Genomic DNA, 27,237 nt, shown 5'->3' on the forward strand with positions numbered 1-27,237 from the left:
CATGATACACCTATTTTATTAGTCACTCTTCAGCTGAAGAATTTAAGAATCTTCAGCACACATCTGGAACTGAAGCTCTCAGGTGCTGATGTAAGCTAGAGAGTGCGTGTAGGCAGTGAATAACAGGTAATAGTGAAAAAACTTTAGATCCCACCAACAACAGACAGGTTTCCAAAAAGGTTCTGAACTGCAAATCCACTCTCTTTTTACATTTGGCAGGAATTAACTAATTAATTTTAGAGTAGCTCTTGATGGCTCTGTCCAAAGCTTCAGACGATGTATAAGAATCTGATGGTACACAATGTCATATGTAGCTGAAAGATTAAGAAGGACCAGCAGTGCTGGTCGATTTGTGTCTAGAGCTAAGAGAATGTCATTATTACAGCTTAATTTTGTGCTTCTACCTAGTTCAAATGCTGACAAATGGTCATAGACAAGGTTGTTGTTTTAAGAAAGTTGTTTATTGATCTTTTTCCATTATCAGTTAATGGAGATTTGAAATTGGTGTGAAGTGTGCTAACATAGAAGGGTCAACTTACTGTTTCTGTAGCAGAAAGCGTGCAGGAATGTATTGCCCTGGTAAAGAGCATAGTGCACCGGCGAGAGGAAGAGTTCTTTAATTTATCATAATGCACATGAATAGGTCAGGATGTGAAGCTTTTAATCCTCAAAATCCTAAACTTAAATCTGACCATTTTTCCACTGTGCAGCCTGGATTTTACAAGGATGCAGGAACACTGAGAATTTAATGGAGATACCATCGAACTAGAATGAAAAATAACTCCCTGTTCCAGATCTCCTGAGGAATTTTCAAACAAGCATGTTTCATGCAGACACTCGGCATACTTCTATTATAGTAACATTTGTGAGGAGCGAGTGACTGTTTTCATTCTATCTGTTTGTGCTTTACACCTACCTGAAAGGGGTCTCAAGAACTTCTGGTGGTTCTTGTCAGATCCAGTGTGTAAAATAAATTTTTACTTGGAGAAAATGGATTACAACTAGAGAAGGGATTGGTAACTGTAAGGTTCACATACAAATTCAAAAGAACTTTTCAAAAATAGGCATAGCTGGCCAGGGACATTAATTAGAGAATATCAGATAAGGTGCTGGCACAGATAAGCCCTACCTTCCAAACCCCCTCCCCCATCCCACCCCGCACCCCCATAGGGTATAGCTCTGGAGAGTCTGCAGAATTTCCCTTTGGTAAACTGGTGGCACAAGTCACTGAATGTCGCCATAGTTTTTTGCCCCTGAACATGTCAATCGCACATGTTCTCCAAAAGCCTCCTGTTACTCAAGGAGTGGCTTTGATATGAGGAGAGGCACTCAAAGTGCACCCCTCGTAGGGAAAGACTACTTCCCTCAACCAGTGATGGAGATAAACAGCAGTGGCTGCATAGGTTTCTGATACAAGTGACAGGCCTCAAGTGTTACACTGAGGGAAAGTGAGATCTACTAGCCTCTAATTTTAAAAGGTATCCTAGTTTCACTCAACTGGGTCCATGACCCCATTTAATGGGCACCGGATTATCTTGGGAAACATCAGTGTGGAAGGCAATTTAAAACGGAATTCAAAGTGAGAATGCCATGGGCCTTTGCTTAACCAAAGAACAGGAACATTCATGGAGCTTCCCCCTAAAGAATAGCTAGGCACCAGTATCTTGAATGTGAGGGTGACATATTCTCGTGTTAAATGGGGAAGAGACACTGGGCCTTCTTGCCCCTTCACCTGAAGAGTTACTAGGTTTCTAGTTTCTGTCAAATCCACCCCAGTGAACTTCAGCCTCCTGTACCTGGTAAGGGTTCCCGTTTCCTTCTTGACATGCATAACACAGAATGAGTATGGCTGGAATAGACAAACACAGAAACGAACCCATACTAGCCCAAGAAAGGACTTCTGAAAATAACCTACTGTCCATAAAGTTTGGAATGGAGGGAGTTCACCCTCACTCCATCAAAAAAAAAAAAAAAAAAAATGAATACAGAGCAATCAATGATTGGTCAGCCTGTGAAACATACTGGACAGATGTGTAGTTCAGTACACTAGTACTGGTTGTGACCACGGACAGGAGACATGAACCAGTGTACCTGAGAAAACAACTGCACTCGAGGCCACAAGTTTTTGAATGCTATTTCCTGTCCAGTTTGGAAGCAGACCTGGATCCGGTCATCAGCTGAGAGCACAGGATTGTCATGAGAAGGGCTGCCTGATGAGGAGATGCTGAACTGCATCCCCACAGAGATGTCTGTCTACCTTTGTAGATAATCAGCCCAGATGGCCGGAGAGCCTGTGTGTTGAGGAAGGAAGTCTAGGTCTTAAACTCTGCTGAAAGTGATGTTTGGGATAGGTCTTAAAGGAAACCACATACCCGCTGTGGAATGCCCCCCACCCCCTTCAGACCCTATGTTCCACTAATGGACCGCAAGGATCATTAGATTATGTTAGGAGGACAAAAAAGTGACAGGCCGCATTCATATCCATCACCTTTTACCCACTATGCCATTCTAAACAGAGACCACCCCAAATGTATATTAGCCTTAGTCCTGCACCAACAATAACAGCTCGAATTTCCATGCTGGGTCCTCTCCAGATGGTAATTTATTACACTGACATTTTGCTGAACACAGTCCCACAATCTACATACAAAGCTGTGCAGCTGCTGAGGAGACATTGAAGTTTAGAGTCCCCAACTCGGCTGAGTGGTTGAGTTATTGTTTTCTACATTCACCTGTTCCCAGGTCCTCTTGGTGTTTCCGGAACAAAGAGGCAACCACATTCCAAGTTTTTTTTTTTTTTTTTTTAACTTAAGATGAAATCTTTTCACAATAAGAAATATATTAACTGCCTTCAGCAATTTTAAAGATAGCGTCACGTTCCCTCTTAAACTGCTGCAACATGGGGATTCTAGTGTCCTGGCCCTGGAAGACAAATCTAGTGCCCCAGGCCTGGACTCTCACTCATTCACCAGTAATTTCCTCCTCCTCCTCCTCCTCCTCCTCTTCCTCCTCTTCCTCCTCCTCTTCCTCCTCCTCTTCCTCCTCCTCTTCCTCCTCCTCTTCCTCCTCCTCTTCCTCCTCCTCCTCTTCCTCCTCCTCCTCTTCCTCCTCCCAAAAATCATCACTTGTACATTTCGTCATTTTACAGCGGAGCTTAGCTTTGGGCCCAAGGAACTGCCAGGTAAACTTGCTGGCACTCTACAGAGCTTGAGTCACAGGTGACGCTGAGGTGTGAGCATGACCCTTCCTCTAGTGCAACATCAGCAGGCCTTCCTACCATGACTGCAACCATCACAATCAACTATGCAACCCAGCCAAAATGCAGCTGTATGCATGTGTGCTCAAGAAGAAGCGTGCGAAGGTAAAGGGACTATGAAATGATCATGTGAAGCTCGTTCGCCTCACAAGCTTGTTAACTCTTCTTTCTGATTATAACAGGCTGTGCGGAACCAAAAAGGCAGTGCTTTTTGGTATAATGTAAACCATTTTGACAAATACAGTAGGCAAAGGCTAAGAAATTGTAAATATCCTTTGATAACCATTTTAATGAGTCATATTGTGAAACTCCCTTTGGAAAACACAGGCTAGGCTGTAGATTGTATATAAAAAAGAAACGTTTTACATTGCCTTTGCACATTTGCAATTCCCATCTGAACTATTCGGCTGTGCATATCTGATTAAAATACCTTTCTATATAAAAGTACAGGTGGTGGTGTTATTGGGTGTTATTAGAGTCTCTGCTTGTTGAGTTTCTCACCCACAATACCTATCTTGAGTGCTATGTGTTGCTATTTTAAGGGTCAAGTGCTACATTTGTACACTTGCTGTTCATTTCTGTGTTCAATACCAAGGCGGACTCCCAAAACAGAGCCAAATAATCCCAGACTGCATTGGATCTCCAGAACCATTTCACTTTGAAATTTCAACCATTTCAAACTGTGTTTAAGATCATGTTTTGGGAAAAGGGGTAGGGGTACAGGGGTGACTTGCACGGAGGGGAGCGTGGGGTGATCTTTCTCTTACCCTACCACATGGAGCATCACCTTGTGATGGTCTGCTGCATGCTGGATGACTGCGTAGTACCAGGTGGAACTCTCAAATGGAAATAGCTTGACTGAGTACGCTTCTAATGATGCATTTTCTTGGGGATTGACATCTTAGTCGTGCCTAAGGTCATTTCCTGCTGAAATTGGCCGTTGTATGAGTCTGGGAGGGCCACACAAGGACTCTGATCTGAGTCTATGTGAACACAATGTGGAAAAGACAGGGACTGTGTAGGTAACTGTGCGGTGGTGGGCTTGGCTCCCTAGGCTTAGTCTTCTTAGAAATAGGAAATGTCCTGAGGTTTTTCAAGATTTTCTCCCCAATGCCAGGCAGTTTGTGTGCATGAGGTTGGCTAGGTGGATATTGTGGAACTGGAGGTGAGTTTTAACATGTGCCCTGGAACAGGGTCTATGCATAGCTTCCTTTACATCACATCAGGCTACTCATCTTGGTCTTCTTGTGGTACCTGGTCATTCTGCACCAAGGCTGGTGGCAGTTTGGAGGTAGACTTCAGAGTCGACCCAGGTTACAAGGCGGCAATCATTGAGCTTAGGGCAGAGATCAAGTCTGTCTCTCCATATTGAGTTTTGAAATCTTAGACTCAAGGTTTTTCTGGAGCAGAGGCTGGCTTTTGGAGTAGAGATGGCTCTGGAGCGGTGGTTGGTGCAGACTTTGGAGACCTTTCAGGAAGTGGTGTCAGGCTTGAGACATGACTCGAGGAGGAACAATTCCCGAAAGAAGATGTGGTAAAAAATAAAACAGAAGCCTCTGTCCTGAGCTTCACAGCAGTCCTGGAAAAGGATTTTCTCCAAAGTTAGTGTTATCAGATTGTACACACTACAGACCACACGCACCTTGGGTCACCAAAGTAATGGATGGCCCGCCCCTTTCTCCTTTCTAGTAGGTTCCCTCAAGATCTTGGGCGTGTTCTGCTCAGGAAAATGTAATCACTATCTTCTATAATGTGCCACCGCCTTTCTCTTCCATAATGGATAATTTTTGTACATCAGAAAGCCTGAGGCGCTGAGCAAGTTGATTCCTTGTGGTCCTTTGAGAGAGAATGTGCAGACCCAATGCTGAACCTGGGAGCTGCAATTAGGGCAAGATGTATTCCCCATAATCTTGACCCGGCTCCTCAAACAAGTAATTTTCATGTAGCCTAGCAGCAGAAATATTTCAGTCTGATTTGGTTCCAAAGCGGTCACCGATCATACTATGTTCCTGTGTGCTGAATATAGAAATTCCACGTCAAATTTATTTGCAACTGTCCCTGAGCTCTCAAAGATATGGCCAAACTCAATGGAGTAATAACAATTTAAGGAGGAGTTTATATCCTAGTGTATTGTGGGTTTCAGAGGCAGTATCAAAAGTCACCCTGAAAGCAAAAACCTACACTAAACAACTTGCAGTGCCCATGCCCAACACTAGACACAAGTGTGCATATCGTGAGATACAGCAGCACATGCTATAAACCATACACTACAACAGGGCTGATAAGCGATGAAGGAGGTGATCAACTAGCAAGAACAAGATGGCACAAAGTTGATTTTGCATGCCAAATACTGATATCAATCAAGGCACAGTGGGCATAATAGATAACAGGTGGGCAGTTTTGAGATCTGCAGTGAAATGAACAATGAGGGAATATAAGCAAATAAAATAGGGCATCAGGCTAAAGGACTGCTATGCCACTATGCGGGGGATGGGTTTGGGTGGCAATTAAGAGTGTGAGGTTCACTAGCTGTAGAATTTTGTGGACATTTCCTGTGCCTTGCCTAGTAACCTTCTAATCTCCCAACATCTCTCTACTGGGGCTTGGAGCGGACCAATGATTATAATAATGATTGAGGTATGCATAACAAAAGAATATAAAATGTTAATGGTCTATACTGGAAGTTATAGGATAGACCACCCACCACGAATCTTGTGAAAATAAGAAAATAACCTATTGCTAAGGTGCAGTGTGGCTTGATGGAACACTACGATTGTTAGCATGTTTAAAAGATATAAAGAAACACTTTATAAGCTAGCAGACACTGAAAACAGCATGGTGAAAATGAATGCCCGCCTCAAAATAAGATATGTACAAATAAAAATGAAAAAAGGTCAAATAAGTGGGTTTTTTTTTTTTTTTTACTCACATGACATTAAAAACTCTTTGTTGCTGATACCACAGTTTGTTATCTGGCTTTGGAACTGTTGAACTAACTGCAGTCCCTTTTTTTCTTTTTAAAAGCAGAAATTTAAAGTAGTCAAATCTTTCTAGGTGTCATTAAAGATAGTTTCTAAATTTAACTAGGAAATGTCTAATGGGAAATGTTCTAAAACTGTTTTTGAAAATATTGTTAGAAAAGAAGTCCATTGGCAAGTTCCTGTATAGAAAATGCTCCAAAATATTAATGAAAACTCCATAATGGGGATAAGGAGTAGAGCTGTACAGGACGACGCTGTGGTGGATTAAACCACCTTGCAGAATTTAAAACCCTATATAATTTCAATTGCACTGGTAGCTAGGGAGGGTTTCCCATAGATGGAAACCTAGAGGAGCTGGATGTTTGATTATTGTAAAAGGTATTTAGAAAACACAAGATAATATATTTTCAAGACAGACTTGTTTAATTATTTTTCAGAAAATTCAAACTAAGCAATCAATTACAAATGATCTCGTAGCAGCAACTATTGGTTTTTACTTTGCAAGTGAAATGTCACACCCTTTTGCTTTCATAGACGGAGTAAGAGCTAGGATCACTTTAGTATCCTAAGCATGTGTTGGAGGGACTGATGTATAAAGATGAACATTCCTTGAAAACTGCAGTATCTCAATGCTGGCAATTTAAATTGTGTATTGGTGTGAAATTTACAGTAAAGCATGCAGGATAAATAAGCATTGGTAAAGTTTAAATTATTACAGTTTACTCTTAATTGAAAGAGTTCAACCCCTTCTACTTAACTCACTGTGCCTTTTAAACCATTTCGTAATTTCAGAGAGGGCGTCTAGAACCCAATTTAAAAACAGAGACTTGTTGGAAACAGGAAAGGAAGTGACAAAACTAGAAGTATAGAGATAAAGAATGAACAGTTACAAAGAATAAGAATAAACATGTTTTACTGTAATGCTACTGCTTTAGACAGTAGCGAAACTAGATTTATAATACTGCTCCTGTTGTCATGGTTCACAACATTATATTTAGTGTTAGGTTCATGTAAGATTAAAGTCTCTGAAGAACAGTGCGCTAGAACATGAACAATTAAACAAATGCAAGACAGGAGGATAGCGTTATAACATGCCTGTTTCCATGCTTACCTAAGCGTGTGATGGCTGCAGGAGCCTGCTGGTGAGCACGCGGAGAGCAGCATCAGTTCTCCTTGCGGACAGGCGGCCGTTCTGAAGAAGTGGAAGCCAACGTCACAGAGTACAGTAGTCACCGGATCGATTTATAACGCATTTTTAAGCATTTTCCATAAAGGCTAAACTAGACCTGTTAGTACGCGCCAGCAGGACACCATGTTACCCGCAAATGCCATAGTTTTTAAAGGTCGAGCTCAGTTTGCGGTTCTTGGGTTCCTGCGTGCACACTTTTTGAATTACCCGCCCCAGGAATCTTCCCAACATGTTACTAAAGTAGCAAGTCAAGGCCAGGACACCCGTATCATTAATTGGGTCTCGAAAGAAACTACTTAAATAAATTGTGCCTGTGTGTGCGGTGGTCTATGCTGGAGCCTGGCGTTTCAATATTTTGCTTGCTATTCATCCCAATTTCTGACATATGTAGGCAAATAAAGGTGAATCCCATGATAAGGAAGAACGTACGGGCGTTTTCACGTTACTATCTGTCCGGCTCAAACAAAGTGCACTGGCCTTGTGTTTTAGATATCGTAAGCGGTAATAATATAGTATAATAAAACCCAGTGCTCTAAATGTGCATTTGTCAGGTTGTCTGCAACCATCATTCATGTTTAATATCTGTACCATACTCCTTTTTAGTGCCGAAGCTATTCCAGCTTTTATCTTCCACCCGTTTCTTACACTTCATATGCACAGGTTGAGGCCATTTCGCATTAATATAATCAAAACAGACCTACTGAAACTCCAACAAAATATAATTGAACACATTGAATTCTTGTAAAGAAATAAGGCTCAATACACAAGTAAAAATTGGCAATTGCACAGAATTTGTTAACTTTTACGCTTTCAGCATAAAACGCGTATATGGGCTGGGCTATTGCCGTTTAATTATTATAAACAAACACTCTCATGCAAATTCACTCTCGTTCTTTTATTCAGTTTTGACTGCGCGGGGAACAACTCAATCGATGAGTGCGTCCCATCAGGCGCCATATGTTCCCTCTTCGTGTCTTTTCTATTTAAAAAAAAAAAGCAAAGCTCTAAAAGAAATCAAATGTTTTACGTAGATAAAAAACAGGAAAACATCAACGCTACTGCCAGTGACCGTGTAAGAGGAAACGGCTTTCCCGTAGGGACACATCTACCTGTTCGCAGCGTCATCACTTTTCTTGGGGTAGGGCTGTCTCATAGGAGTAAGACATTGGTGTTCACGAGAGAAAACAGAATGTGCCCAACCAACAGATCTTCCTGTTCATGTTAAATGGAGGAAAGGCAGATACTGCGCAGCAGTGCAGAGTGCAGTGCAACAGTTGCAAGAATTTCATATGATGTCCCAGACACAGTTTTGACGTTCTATGAAAGAATTTGTTGTGTGCTCGCTATTGCTGTAAAGCAAAAGATAGCATGGAGGGAGAAAGTAGCCAAACAAAATGCATTTATTTGCAAGACAGACTTAGCCTGGGCATTTCGATGCTGTTAAGAGTGCACAAATCACTTTGAACTTAAGTATATCAGGAAGCGCAGGTTGAGAAAGGCATATTGTGAGCTTACCAAGTATCGACTAGCTTGCAGCCCGCCCACTACTTACCAAAGGTTTACTTTACTGTCACTCATTTGGCTGCTTCTTATTCGATGGCTTGCTTTATCCATTTCGAATCTGTCCCTTGTCTGCCACATTGTCAATTTACTTGTGGTCCATACACTGCTCACTTTTAGGGAACTACTACTTTTTTTTGTCTTAAGCACTCCACGAGAGTGCATGCTTTTCCAGCTGTCTCTAATACCTCCCCCAACACCAGAAGACAGGTGCCCTTTTGTGCGTCTGCCATGCACAGCTTTCTTGTCCGTGCTTTTGCTCTTCACCCATCTCTTGCGCCAATTTGCTCATCAGTCTGCCCTGCGCACTCCACGCTGCTCTCTTGCAGCCATTTGCTTTCCTCCAGTCATCACCCACACCCTCCGGGCAGCTTGCCGCCACTCGCACCCTGAGTGTTGCTCCTGCCCTCCATGCTGATTCTCCACCTGCTTCCAAATAAATAAACACTTCACGTTTTTTTATTTTTATTAACCAATCCAACTTTGATCAGTAATTAAAAGAAAAAAGCTCCGGCATTACAGTCTGTAGGTGTGAGTGGTGCACACGTCTACAAAACGATGCTAGCGTTCGCAGCTTTTTTAAAATTCTTATTTAGTGACATTATACAGCATCGCTACAAAACATTGGCAAAGCCAATAGGTCCAAAAGGTGAGACGTACTGGCTTTGTTACTGCTTGTTTAAATTGATTTTTTTCTATCATCAAGGGTGCTCAAATTGCGGCAAAAAAGGTGCAGAATTTCACCACTTTCTTACTGACTCACTGCTAAAGAGTGGCAGACCTCATTCTTCAAAGGTACTAATTTAAGGTATGCTGTAAAGCGAGCACTGGGATACCAAGGACATCAACTTTAGCTATATCATCATAGGCACTTCCATGAACACAATAAGCTTTCAACAGCCTTTTCTAATGGGTATCGCACATGCCACCTCAAACTTACCTTTTCTTATTCTATGTCTCAGGATTCAGGGTGGATGATCATCTAATTCTGAGACTGCTCAGCAATTAATACAAAATCAAGACGCACTGCAGCCCTTGAGCCTTTTTTATTAATAAAAGGACTGAATATTTAAATCAGAAATAGTTGAAGCAGAATATTTAGAAGCATATAGTCTAGCGAAGAGATTTTTTTAATAACAATACATCAAAACAATATTATTATTATTATTTTTTTTTTTAAATGGGCATTAAAGAAGTAAAAGTTCAAAAGCTGAACTCTTCAAAAACGAAAGTGATGCATCTCTCACATTTTCTAATACAAATATGGAATGGAATGAAAAAAATAAATGTAGAAACTGTCACAGGTGGATTTTATGGTCTTAGCCATGATGGCGTACTCCCTAGCTTTGAAGGGTTTTAGTTCTATAAAAGTAATTCAGTGGAGAAACGTTTTGATAGAAAAGTTATTAAGATATCTGTAAACTATTTCAACAGTGGCCCACTCACATTCAGGGACAGATTATATGTTCACAGGCGACAGAGTTTCAACTGTTATCTCAGGAAGTGCGCAGAAAGCATTCTACATCAGATCATGCACCTGAGGTCGTGAACCTAAGCTGGAGGAAGAGAGTTCATAATAAACACCATTAGGTTCCATGCTAGAGATTTTGAGAATGTGACATTTAGAGAACTGATCAGAACAGAGATGGTGCACTATTGCAAGTAAAATTAAGAATCTGTGGGGGACTGTAATGAAATGGGACGGTGCAAAATAACCATTAGTAGGTCTGCATATCTGCAACAAGTGGGTATGCATGGCCTTGTTAGGAGAAGGGAAAAGAAGCGAGGGTTTGATGATTCTGTACGACTTAATCCTATACCATCCACTGGTTGGTACAAAAGGAGATCACATGTAGTCATGGCTGAGGACAATACATAACTAATAATCAAATTCTCCCAAGGGTGTTACAGAGCAATTCAGCCCTGTTAAAGAAGTCCAGTGGGATAATCACAAGAAATCGGAGGGGCAGAGGCCGTTAGCCGTAACGTGCAAAAAGGATTTGAATAACTAAGCAGATGGTATTTGTAGCCAGCATTTGAGAGGCTTTGGTTGGTTGGATGCAGTATTTCCAGAAACATGAAAATGTTACTGTATTCTAGTCCACAAGCATGTATATGCACTAATTACTATTGTAAGGAAGTATGAAACCAGGTAAAACAGATAAAACGGCCCACTGCTTCAACTGGTTTTCACATAACCAGACGGGCCCATTGGCTTATCGCGTTTCTTAGCACAGATGTTCTCCCGGCCTTCGAAGGTAGGTTTGTCTTATTACAGCATGCACACTGCTTTAGGATGAGGATCCAGTAAAAAGATTTTGGATTAATATTAGGACGTTCTACCTGTAGATCAAAAAAAGTTAAGTCCCGTACCAGGTGTTCTATGAATGGAAAGGAGTGCACAGACTGAAGGTTTGAGGGATCCCTTCAGGTACTTTGAATCTGGATGTGCTGAAACAAAGCTACGTATGCAAGAGGCGTAGAGAGGACCTTGCTCAAAATACCAAAAATAATATCTGGTTGTGATTCTGGATATCATTAATGGGCAGGTTGCTTTTCTAATATAATATCTTCCACAAGGTACTATGCATTTCAAGTGATAGAAATGAAAATCCCAACTCTATCTCAAAATATTCCAGAATGGGAATGTAGCAAGGCTTGTGTTCCGCACATTACAACGGCCTTATTTGAATAAATAGTAGGCTCATGCTTGGAAGCATTTTGTAACTGAGTGGTGATACATGTGTTGTAGGTTGGCAAGAGTTACCTGGACCAGGTATTGTATACTTTCAACAACTTTGGACCCATGTCTGTTACAGATTTCGGTATTGACAGTAACAAATTGCCCATTCTGTTGCGTACTTTTCAGTCACGGTCACCGACTTTATAAGACTTCCTTTCAATGTCAGCTCCTCTTTATGCTTGTGCTGTTGGATCTGTCCACAGCTTTTGACACTGTCTCACACCAGGTTGCTCCAAAGGCTGTGCGAGACTGGAATCTATGAGACAGCTCTACAGTGGTTCTGAGCCTTTTTCGAAAACAGAACTCAAACTATCTCTCTAGGATCATTTAAGTCTTGAACAATGTAGACAGACAAGGGGGTCTCTCTCAGGGCTCATGTTTAAGCCCCATTCTACTTAACATATGTGGCTTCCCTTTCCAAGATCGTCAAATCCTTTGTATTTGAAATTCTGTCTTATGCTGGCGACACTCATCTGGTCACCTCCTTTGACAAAGACCTGGTAAAAGTAAAAGAACGCTTCTCCAAAGAGATGAAAGCAATCGTGGATTGGATGACTAATAACTGCTTAAAGTCGAATGCAGAAAATACACATCATGCTGTTTGCTAAGGCCCAATAGCTTTGGTCTTCTGACTGGTGGCCTTCAGAGCTGAGTATTGCCCCAGGCAGGTTAAGAATCTCTGTGTTACACTGGATCAAGCTCTAGCCATGAAAGAGCATGTTCTATCTACTACTGGTTCCTACTTTCATATGATGTGCCTGGTGAGCAAAGCACTTCTCTTCCTTCCTCTCTCAGCTAGGAAAACCGTGGTTCAGGCACTCATTGGCAGATTAGATTATGGTAACGCATTACTAGCTTCAGCAAATGAGACATTGTCTAAACTAAAAGTAGTTCAAAACATAGCAGCGCGGCTCATTTGCAATCTCCCCTCATGTTATGCTACCACACCTATTCTGAGAACCTTACAATTGCTGCCTGTAAGGAAAAGAATATTCTTTAAAATCTGCTGCCTTGTGCATAAATCTTTAATAGGGAAAGGACCCAGTTATTCACATCAGAAGATTGAACACTACTGCCCCAGTCAGGAATTTGACATCCACACAAAGCCTTACTCACAGTCTCCAGTGTCCGACGGGAAAGGTGTGGAGAAAGGTCTTACTCCTTCCTGGCTCCCTCCAATTGGAACTACTTACTTTACCACATCCGTATGCCACAGACCACATTCAATTTAGGAAACTTCTCAAGACAACTCTGTTCTAGCTAAGCATTATAATTACTGCCTCTGACTTGTCCTCAGTGGTGAGATACCCCTCCAGGGGTGATTTAAGCGTGATATCAACTTAAACCAATAAAACATAAGTGTGTAGCAGGGGAGTTCCAGGGTTTGCCATGAAGCAAAATTTTCCAGAGGTCTGTAATTAAGCATCGCAGGAAAAAGAAATGGTTTCTTACCTGTAACTCCAGTTCTCTCGTAGGGGTATTTCCACGATAGTCATAAGCACTGAATAGTTCCGCACGCCTGCGGGGACCCCGGAGCACTGATGTGAAGTATATTCTTTGAAAAGGGTCTGTCAAAAACCACTTAAGAATAACACTGTGCAGCCTATGTGAACAGCTACACAGGCCAAATTGTTGAAAAGAAAACAGCTGTAGTGTAAATTCACGTTCAAACACATTTATTCTAGAAATGTAATAAAAAAATACATTCTCATACTTTAATTACACCTCTCATGAGAATAAAACAATGCAGGACAGTGTAGCCCATAGGCTGCCATTATACAGAATGTAAATAGAGCTGTGCCTTTAAGAAAGTAAAGTCTTCCTGTATCCCATCATGCACAGCAAAAGGCAGTTGCCTCAGTTCTTTTTGAAGGCTTGTAACCGGACATGAAGGAACAAAACATTCGTTGGAGTACCAACATCGATATTATTATGGCAACTTTTCCTATGTCAACTTCACCGGGGAGGAGGGAGGGTTGCTTATGACTATCATGGAAATACCCCTACGAGAGAACTGGAGTTACAGGTAAGAAACCATTCCTTCTCTCGTAAGGGATTTCCATGTATAGTCATAAGCACTGAATAGACTAGCAAGCCCATCCCCATAACCGCGGCGGAGTAGACCGAATAATACTGAAAAACCTGAATCATGCAAATAAATTCTTAAGCGAGGCCTGTCCAACCTGAGCATCTGCCCTAACATCTGTATCAAGGCAGTAATGCTGTGTAAAGGTATGGACCGATTTCCAAGTGGCTGCCTTGCATATCTCTGCCAAAGGAATATTTCTCCTTCAGGCCGCAGTAGCTTCCTTCCCTCTAGTAGAATGGGCTTTTGGCCTGCCACCAAGAGATTTATTTGCTAACTGATAACACAACAGTATACATGAAACAATCCATCTGGATAATGATTGCTTAGACGTGCCCAACCCTGTTCTAACTGGGCCATAGTTAACAAAGAGCTGCTGTGATTTACGCAAGCATTTTGTCCTGTCCAAGTAAAATTTCAAAACCCTCTTTCCATCCAGAGAATGTAGGGTTCTCTCGGCCGGGGTAGTCGGATTTTGAAAGAAAGTTGGTAATGAAATGGTTTGGTTCACATGAAAGTCGGAAACTACTTTTGCTAAAAATTTTGGATGCGTCCTCATCACTACTTTCACAGAATGAAAGACCGTGTAGGGTTCTTGAGCGCAAAGGGCCTGGATTTCACTGACCCTATGCGCTGATGTGATTGCAACCAGAAAAGCAGTTTTCCACGTGAGATGTTGAAGTGATGCTTTATGTATTGGCTCGAACGGAGGTAGCATCAGACGCGAGAGGACAACATTCAGTTCCCATGGAGGAGATGGTCTCCTAATGGGAGGGAAGACCTTTTTAAGCCCTCCAGGAAGTCCTTGACAATTGGAATCCTAAAAAAGGAGGGTTGAGAGGGGCTCTTTCTATATGCCGTTAGAGCCGCCAAGTGCACTTTTATTGATGTCAATTGTAAACCCGATTTTGCCAAACCTAGCAAGTATGGCAGGATAGTTTCCTCTCCGCAGGATCAACGTTGTTGTCCAAACACCACACACAGAATCTGTTCCACTTGCGTGCATAAGCCGATCGTGTGGAAGGGCGCTTTGCTTCCCTTAGGATTTCCATACAGTCCTGAGGTAGGTTCAAGTGTCCATATTGCACTAACTCTGGAGCCATGCTGCCAAACTCAACGATGAGAGGTTGGGAGGAGATATCTGCCCTCGGAACTTTGTGAGAAGGTCCGGACGATGAGGCAGTCTGATGTGTGGCTTGAGTGACCAGTGAAGAAGGTCTGGAAACCACCATTGGCGTGGCCATTCTGGAGCAATTAGAATCATCTTGGATTGAGCATTGGATAGCTTCTGGAGGACTGCCGGTATCAGGGGAAGCGGTGGAAATGCGTAAAGAAATGCTCCTGACCAGCTTATCCACAGGGCATTCCCCAGCGTCCCTGGACGGTAATATCTGGAGGCGAAGTTTTGGCATTTTTAGTTTTCTGGGGTTGCGAATAGGTCTATAGAGGGTGTACCCCACAGTGTGAAAATGGAACGAATGACGTTGTCATGTAATACCCATTCGTGGTTCTCGTCCATTACGCGGCTGAGAGCATCCGCCTGAACATTCTGCCTGCCCGGCAGGTGAGTTGCCACTAACGACAGGTTCCTGGCTAGAAGCCAATGCCAGATTGTCTGAGCCTCTCTGGATAATATCCTGGACCTGGTGCCTCCTTGCTTGTATACGTAATACATGGTGGCCACGTTGTCCGTCTGGAGGAAGAGAGTTTCCGTTTTCAGAGAAGGTAAGAAGGCTTTGAGCGCAAGATGGACTGCGCGAAGCTCCAGCATGTTGATATGATACAGACTCTCTCTCTGTGACCACTTGCCTTGGACTCGAAGATGATCCATGTGCGCTCCCCATCCGAGCAGCGATGCGTCTGTTACAATGGTTTGAGCTGGAGGCTGTTGTTGGAAAGGCATTCCCACCAAGAGATTGTTGGGTGAACACCACCACTTGAGGGATTGTAGGGCGTGGGGGGAAAGAAGGACTCTGCTCTCCCAATCGCCCATCAGTTGGCACCACTGATCCTCCAGGCACTCCTGTAAGGGTCTCATATGGAGGCGAGCATTGGGAACGAGGTGGATACAAGACGCCATCGAGCCCAGTAGAGAGGATATTACTCTTGCAGTGGTCTGTGGTGTTCTCTCTAGTTGTTTGCACTTTTGGAGAATCGATAATCGTCGTTCCTCCGAAGGAAACACCTTTCCTTGATTGGTATCTATAATGGCCCCTAAGTAGTGCAGCCTCTGAACAGGCGTTGCTGTGGACTTGAGAAGATTGACTTGAAGACCGAGGTTCTGGAGCAGCTGCTGAGCCCAGTTGAAATGTTGTTGAGCCTCTAGATAGGTGGAGGCCTTTATGAGCCAATCGTCTAGATCGGGGTAGACAAATATTCGATGCTTCCTCAAATAGGCGGCTACCACCGCCATGCATTTGGAAAAGGTTCTCAGTGCTGATTTGAGGCCGAAGGGTAGAACCGCAAATTGGTAATTACTTTTGCCGACGGTGAACCTTAGGAATTGTCGATGTTTCTCGCTCACCGGAATGTGAAAATAAGCATCGCGAAGGTCTATCGCGCAGAGCCAGTCGCCCTGACGAAGTTGCGGGTAAATTTGGTGCAAGGATAGCCTCCTGAATTTCTCTCTGCAAATCCACTTGTTTGCTGTTCTTAGGTCTAGAATGGGACGAAACTCTTGTTTGTCCTTCTTTGGCACTAGAAAATACCTCGAATAAATCCCTTTCCCGCGTTGGTTGATCGGGACGGGCTCTATTGCTCTTTTTTGTAATAGGATTGCTACTTCTAACTGAAGAGCTTCGAGGTGGTGGCTGGCTGGATTGGGTGGAACAGATGGAGGAGGACTGATGAATCTGAGAGCGTAACCATTTCGCACAATATTCAATACCCAGGCGTCTGATGTGATGCGTAGCCACTCGTCCAGATGATTTAAGATACTTCCCCCTACCGGAGTGGATAACGGAGGAGGGGGAAGCGATGATTCAGGGCTTAGACGCGGGAGCCTGGCGAGTTGACGGAGTTTGCGGCGTGGAACGACCCCTTGTCGACTTTCGCTGTGTCGAGAAGGTCCTTTGATGCTGTTGTTGCTGCTGGGGTCGTGAAGACATCCATTGTGGTGTCTGATACCTGTGGGTGAATAGCCTTCGCTGGTAGGGACAGAATACTTTTCGTTGTTCCTTTGGGCGTTCGATGCCTACCGCTTTTAAAGTGTCTAGCTCAGACTTCATTCTCGACATCTCGTCATCGGCATGAGAGCCAAACAAGGTGGAGCCTGAGAATGGTAAATTCTGAATTCTCTGCTGTGCCTCTGGTTTGAGAGATGTCAATCGCAACCAAGCGTGTCGTCTTAAAGCTACTCCATGAGCGTAGTTATGTGCCGACAGCACCGAAGAATCAGCAGCAGCACTTATCACCTGGTTGGAAACCATGGCACCTTCACCCAAGACCTCCAAGAAATCTTCCCTTTTGTCTTTGGGTAGGTGCTCCGCAAACTGTAGCATAGAGTCCCAAAGAGCACAATCATATCTTCCTAATAAAGCAGTAGCACTGGCTGCTTTCATTGTGATGGCTGCGGTAGAGCATACTTTTCGGCCTGCGGCACCGATCTTTCTGCTCTCCTTGTCCGGAGGCGAGGAGGAAGACTGAGATGTAGAGTGAAATTTCTTTGCCGCTACTATAACCACCGAGTCCGGCACTGGGTCCGACCTTAGGAATAGAGTGTCTTGCTCCGGTGGGCGATACTTTTTAATAAGACTGTAAGGAGCAGATTTCGTTGTGGCCGGTGTCAGAAAAATATCCATTGCCGGTTCAAGAAGACCCGGGACCAGTGGAAGTAAAGGTCTTGAGGATGTACTCTGGTGTAAAGTCTCGAAAATCACCGAGGTCGATGGGGCTGGTACCGCCAGCGGGATATTTAGTTTGGTTGCCCCGCGCACTAGGACCTCTTGAAAGGTATTCACGTCATCTATGGGGGACACTCTCGGGGACGGTGAGTCTGACAGGGTTGGAGAGTAATCCCGTGTAGACGAAGAAGAATGTCTATGACGTGAATGTGAAGATCTCTGAAGTGACTCATGTCGATGGTGCCGAGAGGAAGACGAACGTCTAGAGGAATGCCTGGAATGTCTTATGGATTCCGCTGGAGTTACCGGAACAGACTCTGAAGGGGGAGCAGGAAGAGGAGCCCTAGGTATTACAGGTGTCTGTGGCAATGGCGTGAGGAGACAGCTGAGGCGAAGCTGGAAGTAGAATGAGCGAGGCCGAGGATTCTGAATTGGTATAAACCCTTCTAGGCCTCTTTGACTGTCGCCTCGACGTCGACACACTCCTCAACGTCGAAGTACGGTGACGGCGGGTGCCTCTTTGCGTTGATTCCCCTCGTCGCTGAGATCCTCTCGACAACGACCTTCCTCGACGTCGATGTGATGACGGCGACCGTCTTCGACGGCGAGCACTCTCCCTCGACGCCGATCGCCCTCGTCGACGGTGACACGGACCAAGATCTTCTCGACGGCGAGCGTCCACGCCGTCTCGACAGCGAAACGGCTGTCGACGTCGAGCGATGCCTCTTTCTCGACGGCGATCATGTCGGCGCCGTTCCTGGCCTCGACGTCGTCGGAGACCTATGTCGTTTATGAGCAGGTCTGGCCGAAGTTGCAGAGGAAACAGGGTGAGCCCTGGTAGAAGACTGACCTTCTCCTCGCTCTGTGGTAGATTGACCACTTCTTCTCCTGTCCTCTCTTGCCTGAAGTCGAATTTTCTCCCTATCACGAAGAGTTCTTCTGGAGAAAGTTCTATAGATGTCACAGGAGTCAGGTTTGTGGCTGGATGGAAGGCAAATTTATACAGACCTGGTGTGGGTCTGTTTTAGCCTTTTTTCTGCCACAAGAAGGACATTTATCAAAAAGTGAAGGCATTCTAAAATAGAAAAATCTTACATTTCTGTCAGAATTTGACAGAAAAGGTTAGCAAATGTTCACTCAATATTAAAAACGTTGAGTGAAATTGAAATTCAAAGGTTTTAATTGAATTTTCTGTCAAGAACGCTTTGTGAGGTAGAGCTCAATGCCTCAGGGTCCTGTCAGAAGGAGCCGGAAAAAAGAACTAAGGCAACTGCCTTTTACTGTGCATGATGGGATACAGGAAGACTTTACTTTCTTAAAGGCACAGCTCTATTTACATTCTGTATAATGGCAGCCTATGGGCTACACTGTCCTGCATTGTTTTATTCTCATGAGAGGTGTAATTAAAGTATGAGAATGTATTTTTTATTACATTTCTAGAATAAATGTGTGTTTGAACGTGAATTTACACTACAGCTGTTTTCTTTTCAACAATTTGGCCTGTGTAGCTGTTCACATAGGCTGCACAGTGTTATTCTTAAGTGTTTTTTGACAGACCCTTTTCAAAGGGCTGGTATCTGCACTTAAGAATATACTTCACATCAGTGCTCCGGGGTCCCCGCAGGCGCGCAGAACTAATCAGTGCTTATGACTATACATGGAAATCCCCTACGAGAGAAAGTAAGTTAAATTAAGTTAAGCTTTTGTGCCCAGATGGGGATAACTGTCATAGTAAGATGGACATCTGTATTGACAACAATGTGTTCACTAAGTTTTACACTGGATGGTGACTGAAGAGGCACACTGACACGTAAACAATGGCCAGGATTTCCAAGACTGTCTGAAGAAACTGTAATAACTAAAACCAACAAGCCTCTTCAGGGTGGGGTGGTTGCAGATTGATCCCGACACTAAACAGAGCATAGCTGGTAGCCCCTGGACAGGTAATACACAAACCAAAAGCAAAAAAGAAGGCACACATCAGGGAGGAGATGTATGATATTAAATGAATAAAGACCAGTGAGCCTGCAAGACTGGTTTGAAAAACAATCTACACGAATTCAATATTAATGCCTCATGAAGGCCTATCTGAACACACAAGATGGGTTCTTGGATACCAGCCAAAAAATAAGACGTGCTACAGAGCTCACTCACTTCAGGCATATGCTGGGGGAGTAGACATTTATAATTCCATTCTGAAATTTTGTGGTAAACTATGTTGCAGGGTTCTTGGAGTAGGATTTGAAAGTTATTTAAAAAGGTGTGTTTGATGGGAATAATGCAAAGGAAAAAAATGCGGCTGCCATTGAAAATTTTTAATGCTTACTTAGGTTCTGGCAAAGTGTATAAAAGCGAAGACCTTAAAGGATAGTTGACCTTATTTGTAAAGCAGCTGGATGCTCCAAAATTACAATCCAACAAAGGGGTGTGAGTGGGGGCATAAGATGCTATGGGTGGACATGCCATATGTCAGGAATGAATACATATAAACTGTACAAAACACCATAGATCTCATGCCACCATGATCTTGAACGTGTACAAAACACTGAAGGGGGGGTGTAATTATATAATGGGGCGTGGGAATAACCCAAATGTGGGTATGACTAAGTGACTAGGTAAATTAGATGCAATGACTCACTAGTAAGGACATTACAAGATGGACGGAGGCTAGTAGAAAAGGTATACTGGCTTGTGATGTGCAAATCAATGAAAGACTTGCTCAGCATGAGCTGTGTTGACTATATGATTCCCTATACAACACCATTGTTTAATTTGCGATGTGCTATGTAACACCAATAAAGAGAATACAAAAAAAACAGAATAAAACTACTCTGATGTAGTAAATGGATCACTGAGCTTACCACTGGCAACTGATCACGTGCTCAGACATAAATACATGCATGTTCTGTAACTTGGTAATTTAGGAATACTACACTCACAACATTCCTTGTCACCTAGCTATGCACATAATCATTTAATGTGTCTCCCTCATTCCGTACTATTACTTTAAGTTAGATCAGTGTGCATCCCAATAACTTTCAACTATCAATGTGCATACTTGTCTGTCTGTATCGATCCTCTTGCTGTTGACTTAATGTAGCTTCAGTAGTAATAAAATGCATAAAATACTTAATATAAATATAAACACTACTGCTTTCTGTGCTGCTCCCCGTGGTTTGAGCCTGGGAAGCATTACTTCGCACTGCACTTCAATGAATCAGTGGTGTCTTTTGGACTAGCAACTGCATAGTATTCTGCACACGGTAGAATAAGCATGTTCTGTATTCAACAATGAGTTGAATGGTAACGTTTCCTCGTCAATTGCTGACTGGCCATAACACCCGAAAATCTGCACACCATCGAATGTCAACTATTACTTTTTAGAACCAGAACATTTCCAACAATACCACTTTAACAATGCAGAGATATTTGCACACAGCCTTACATGGCTATTACAAAGGGTCACTTCTTCAGGTTAAATATAAAGACGATGAGGTGACAGAGTCAGAGTGCTAGGCCTTCCCTTTCTTGTATTCAAGTAAAAGAGGGTGGTGTTCAAGGGGAGAATACGGCAGCCACTGTGTGTCAGCGTGGCTAAGCAAGAGTTGCCCTGTAATGTTAGTCATAAAGGTATCATAGGTTTGTTTCAAATTCTTTTGCTTTCACAACACTCCGGACTCACACCTTGACTAGACAATGCTTCACATTTACTAATGGCCTCTGGTATGTTCTTAATTTGAACAAGAAGCAAGTGCTTCCTAAACGAAGCATCTAAACTAATTTCCAAATGATAAAACAAGGAAACAGCAGTTAATAATCATATGTCTCCCTAGTTTTCGATGTGTGTGAATGCACAAATTCTACCTACTGTAAAGGTGAGAAGCTGCCTTGCCACTGTTCTCATGAGATTAATGCGACAGACACGTGATTCAAAAGCATGACTTACATAAAACTGCATCTGCAGTATGATGCATAGGTGCAAGTCTCCATACAAGATTAACTGTGTCACAAAGGCTATGGTTAGCATTTAACTTATGTTGTAGTATCTCATCAGGACAAAATCTGGTCGTCAAAACAGCTATCTGTTTTATCAAGGATAAGCAGAGCCCAAACCAATGTCTGTGATTTCTCCATCAAGTTGCTATCAACAATTATTGCTATATGTCCTTTGTTTGCCCCACACGTGTAGGTGATGTACTGTTCTCTCTTGCACATACCTGTTTAAAGCCATAGTAACAGTCGTTCCTTGCTGCATCTCCTGGGATGCAGCTACTGCTGCCTCTGCCAAAGACGCAACAGCCTGGGTGGCCTCAGATGCCTGTGTGGTTTGGATGGTCATCTCGCCCCCTTGTAACGTTGCCCAGCTCTGCTCTACCTACATGGAAAGAAAATTATGATGTACAAAATGACAATATTTCCATACAAAAGACGACAAAAGTGTACATGTTCCAATTAAATGTGTACCGTTGTAATCCACTTTCTAGATGTAATGGCAGAAAATAAATAGTATGATGTAGGTGTGTAGGTCTACAGTAAGTTGGCAGCTCTGCAACTATTATCCAATAGAAATGTACACGAAAATCAGAGAAAAGGCAACACAGACGCGCTGGCTACCTGGTAAAGCAGAGAGAAAAGGCATTTATCAAACTTAACACCTGGTAATTTGGTTCCTGTAGTTAAGTGATAGCTGTTCAGACCTGAACATCAAGGAAGGCTCCAACACCTACCTGCCTTCTACATGGCAACATACTGATTAGAAATTAATTGCAGAAGCATGATGGGAAGTAATCATATGCTTGTTAGCATAACTATATGGAATTGTGACAAGTTTCATAAGAATGTTCTTAAGCATTGATTAAACATTATTGTAAGTAAATGTTTCTTGTTGTATGGTAATCCTCCCCCTCCCCCCCAAGGTCTTATTTGACTGATCCGGCTAGTTTTTTGACTCCAAGTGCACTGAGGCCTACCAACCAGACCTCAGTGCCCTCGCCCTAAAATGCATATGTCGCTTTGGCTATACCAAAAAGGCACAGGCTAACCTACCTATAAGTCCCTAGTATATGGTACAGAGGACATGTAAGTTAGGTCACCCCAAGAACTGCAGCACTGGTTGTGTCATCTAGGGTGTGATACACAAAACAAGCATGCCTTTTTTTTTTTTTACTGGAAGAGACTTGGTCACGCCATTGGCAAGTATAGGGTTACATTCTGACCCCTCAGTTGTACTAACTACTCAACAGATCGACCAACGCTGATACTCCAAGGTATCAAAGAACTCATTACATTAATCTTAACTTGATTCCCTAGTAAAAATTAATCTAACAGGTGGCAGGGTGCAACTGTTACAAAATTGCTACTTTTTGGCCTTTAAATCTCCTATGCCCTTAATGGTTGCACAAGGAACCTGTCACTGAGATGATCTCTCTGCCCTCCTGGGGAGACGTGCTAATGACTCACAGGAAAGGAGACAACAGAAGGGAGGTGACTCTTCCCTCTTACAGGGAGCGGTGTTGGCCCAAAATGCGGGCTTCAAAGGAAAAGCTGCCTTTGAAGGCATATGGGTAACACTTGGGAGAGGGGCTGCTCCATCATTTAGGTAGTGTGGCCTGCACTATGGGAAGGGGAAACCAGTTGCCAAACCAGTTTTTCAGAGGCCCTCTTGGTAGCCACACCTCTGGGCTGGGATAGTGAGTTCTGGATACCCATACAGGGAATGTGCCAGTAGCCAACCATGGGTAACCCAGGATGCTATACTTCGCAGGCAGTGGTCATCAGGAGGAGTGGAACCTGGTAGATCATTAGCTACCATCCGCATCTTACCCGTAGGGCATTTTCTGAGCATAAATGGGGCACGTCTGGCAACCAGAATGGAGATCTCGATGGATTGAAAGGAAAACCAAAGGAGGACTTTCCTGCTGCACCACAGAAATGGCAAAGAAAGGCTGCACTGGCATGGACTGTGCCTGCTGAACCTGGTGGCTAGGAGAAGGATTGCACCTGCTGTGTCCTTATGGTGAAGTTGCCTCCAGAGCCTAGCCAATGCAAGAGACCACAAAGGGTCAATTGGCTGACCTCCTGTTCGCAGTACAGAGTCAGAACAGCTAAACAAAAGTACCAGGGCGTGTTGGCAGCCCATTTCTCCAAGTCATCGTTTCTCGTTGTCGTGCAGCACCAGAGAACAGGACCCGACACGCAATGTTTCACCCAAGTCTGTTGGACCCAGGAGAGTCATCGGAGTGCAGCTTGGTCACCCAGAGGGCAAGTTATCGTCCAAGAAGGGATTTGGCTCTGAATAGGATACCAGGCTTCTGGCAGTCTAGTAGTAACTGGACTTCTGCCACGACCAAGGGGACTATAAGAGATGTTGAGCCCATGGCCAGGACAGCCTCTCCTCCTCTGTGGACTGAGAAGTACCTGCAGGAAGACCCTGTCAAATGCATCGCATCTGCAGCATCTTTGAGCATTTTCAGCATACTGTGCCCCCACGCATAAGGACCAATTCCATAGGAACCTACTGGAGAGGGGAAAAAGTTTTCAGCACTTCCTAAAGTCTGCTTTCACCTTTGAGATAACTGTTCCTGTGAACCTTGCTGGTCCCCCTGACTGGCTCCCTGCCAGAGTTATTCATCTAAAGTAAGAAATAGTTACTTACCTTTAACTATGGTTCTCCAGTATTGGAAGCTTTCAGAATAATCGTCGACGGAGGTGTTGTCGGTGGTAACCCTGTTGACAAAGGCATTGTTGCTGGCGGCACCGTCTACAGTGGGGTCATTGGCGGGAGTTCCGTAGAGAGAATAGTCGACAGGAGGATTGTTGACAAGAGCAGCATCGAAGTATAAAGTCACGGTGAAGATATGGGACGCCCGGCTGATGAAGGTGATAGCATCGTCAACGAGGACTCAGTTGAGGCTGCGGTCAACATGGAAATAGTGAGTACCGTTGAAGTTACAGACGATACCAGAGCCGTCGACGAGGGTACCGTTGACGATGGTGCAGATCCTGATTTTTTTTTTTAATGTATGTTTGATGCGCGGAGGCGCCGTTGGGAGCTCAGAAACCGTGGTCTTAGATTTTAAGAGGGTACCTCATCCTCCAGGTTTACCAGCTTGCCCCTGGTGTTTCATGGAAGAGCCACGTTTTTTTTTTTTTTTTTGTAATAGAGCCCTCATTTTTCGAGGTTCTTGGGATGTCGACGGCTCACTATGTCTTTTTTCAAGCGTTTTGGTGGCAGACATAGAAGATGAGGCACTGTCATCATCAGAAACCGGATTGTCCCTGGTCTTCAACTTTTGTAACCGGAGTAGGAGACAACCCTCTCTGTCTTTTAACGTCTTAGTAGAAAACTTTCTACACCCTGCAGTCTCTAGTTTTGTGGTCAGGATAGAGACAGTATATACAAACCTCATGGGGGTCGTCTACATGTAATCTCTTTTTCATACATCTTTTACAGGATCTGAAAAGCCCCTTCTTTGGTGTGTCTGACATAGTTGTCAGTTTGAACACCAAGCTGAAGAAAAATAGTGGAGATTAATCCAAAATCTTCTGAATAAGTCTGAGAGAGAACAAACGCATATTTACTGTACCTGGTAAAATCTATATTTCTGCAACACTCCATTGGATCTTTTCGTTGCGATGTCTAAAAATACATAAAACAGTATTTTTAAGTCAGGCCTAGGCAGCACGCATGTGCTGTCTCTCGACATGCTGCAATCTACTTCTTCAGGCTTTCACCACGCCCATCAATTTCATATGTTCTTTAAGGCCATGGGTACGCCACTGCCGGAAGGCCTTGGTTCGGCCTGAAAAAGAGACTACCGGTGACCAAACTACCAGTTCGGCGCCAAAAAAGGCCACTCTTCCAAAACCATTGGAGGCAATAAAAAGCTCTGTGTCCGACTCCAGCAAACACCATTTTTCAGAGTCGAGAATTCGGAAATCCCTTTCGGAGCCGTGAACATCCACTGCACCATCTTTTTCAATACAGAAAAAGCCGGCTTCAGAGCTGAAAAGGGTAGGTAACACAGAGGAGCATGGACTTTCAAAGAGACTAAAAGAAAGCCACAAAACCTCTTAAGAGGAGTCTCAAGTACAGCCAATACTTGAAGTAATGGACGAAAGGCAAGCCAGGATTCATATCCACAAAGAAACAGGCAGAATCCTAACAGCACCTTCTCTAAAACCTAAGAGAAAGCTAGCCTTTCAGGAGGAATTGGACACTATGCAGCCTCCAGCTAAAGTGCCAAAGCCGAAGGAGAAACCACCACCTCCTCAATTTTCACCTCCTCATTCTCCACACCTGCATACCTCTCCTCCTACCGGTCCTACACCAGTGCAGTCACCATCACACTCTTGACTCACACCAGGACAATGTAGATCCATGGGATCTTTATGATCCAGATCCCATTCCTAGCAATGACCCAGACAGCTATCCCTCTAAGCCTTCACCACCGGAGGATAGCACTGTGTACAATCAGGTTTTAGCTAGGGCTGCAGCATACCATGGGGTCACCATGCACACTGAACCGTTAGAAGAGGATTTTTGTTTAATACCCTCTCCTCCACACATTCAAAATATCAGTGCCTCCCCATGCTCCCAGGCATGTTAAAACATGCCGATCAAATATTTAATGAGCCAGTTAAGGCACGTATAATTACGCCCAGGATAAAAAAAAAGTACAAACCACCTCCCTCTGATCCTGATCCCATAACACAACAAATTCCTCCAGATTCGGTAGTAGTCAGCGCTGCCAGAAAAAGGGTAAACTCTCAGTCATCAGGAGATGCACCCCCACCGATAAAGCAGAAAGTTTGATGCAGCAGAGAAGAGTTGCGTTCCAAGCAGCAAATCAGTGGAGGATAGTTAACTCACAAGCACGGTTAGCTAGATACGACAGGGCTCATTGGGATGAGATGCAAAACATAATTCAGCATCTCCCCAAAGAACATCAGAAGAGGGCACAGCAAGTAGCAGAGGAAGGGCAAGCCATTACCAATAATCAAATTTGATCTGCCCTAGATGCAGCAGACACCGCTGCTAGAAGTCTCAACAGTGCAGTAACAATAAGAAGGCATGCATGGCTCAGATCTTCAGGTTTTAAACCCAAAATACAGCAAGCGGTGTTAAATATGCCATTCAATAAGAAATAACATTTTGGCCCAGAAGTTGACAGAGCCATTGAGAAATTGCGCAAAGATTCAGACACTGCAAAAGCAATGGGTGCACTGTACTCCACACCATACAGGGGATCCTTTCGGAAACCTCAGTTTAGAGGTGGATTTAGAACACAAACAGTAGAGGCATCCACATTGCAGGCAAAACCAACCTACCAACCACAATGCCAATGAGGTTGTTTTAGGGGCACATATAGGGGGCAGTATCTGAGAAATAGAGGGACATTTTAAACATCTAAGCAAACTCCACAGCACCCTAAGCAGTGACTTGTCTCATCCCCTTCAACTCCACACCTCTCCTGTGGGGGGGAAAGACTACAACAGTTCCACACAAATTGGCAAAACATTACCACAGATAATTGGGTGCTATCAATTTTCCCCAATGGCTATTGCCTAGAATTGATAC

The 27,237-nt window shown here is 43.6% G+C and overlaps 1 protein-coding gene across 5 annotated transcripts in view; it reads right to left on the reverse strand.

Annotated features, from left to right (window-relative positions):
- NRF1 (nuclear respiratory factor 1) overlaps positions 1–27,237 on the reverse strand; it is a 667,443-nt gene that overhangs the window by 208,771 nt on the left and 431,435 nt on the right. For 4 of the 5 annotated variants that reach the window (XM_069229339.1, XM_069229343.1, XM_069229340.1 and 1 more), the window contains 2 exons: positions 21,875–22,032; positions 7,349–7,429 (listed from right to left, as the gene is read on the reverse strand). In XM_069229339.1, the coding sequence (XP_069085440.1) occupies positions 7,349–7,429; positions 21,875–22,032 (239 nt within the window). The remainder of the gene's footprint in view (positions 1–7,348; positions 7,430–21,874; positions 22,033–27,237) is intronic. The other variant, XM_069229342.1, reaches the window with a different exon arrangement.

The sequence above is a fragment of the Pleurodeles waltl genome, chromosome 4_1 (assembly GCF_031143425.1).
Source record: "Pleurodeles waltl isolate 20211129_DDA chromosome 4_1, aPleWal1.hap1.20221129, whole genome shotgun sequence".
Classification (NCBI taxonomy): domain Eukaryota; kingdom Metazoa; phylum Chordata; class Amphibia; order Caudata; family Salamandridae; genus Pleurodeles; species Pleurodeles waltl.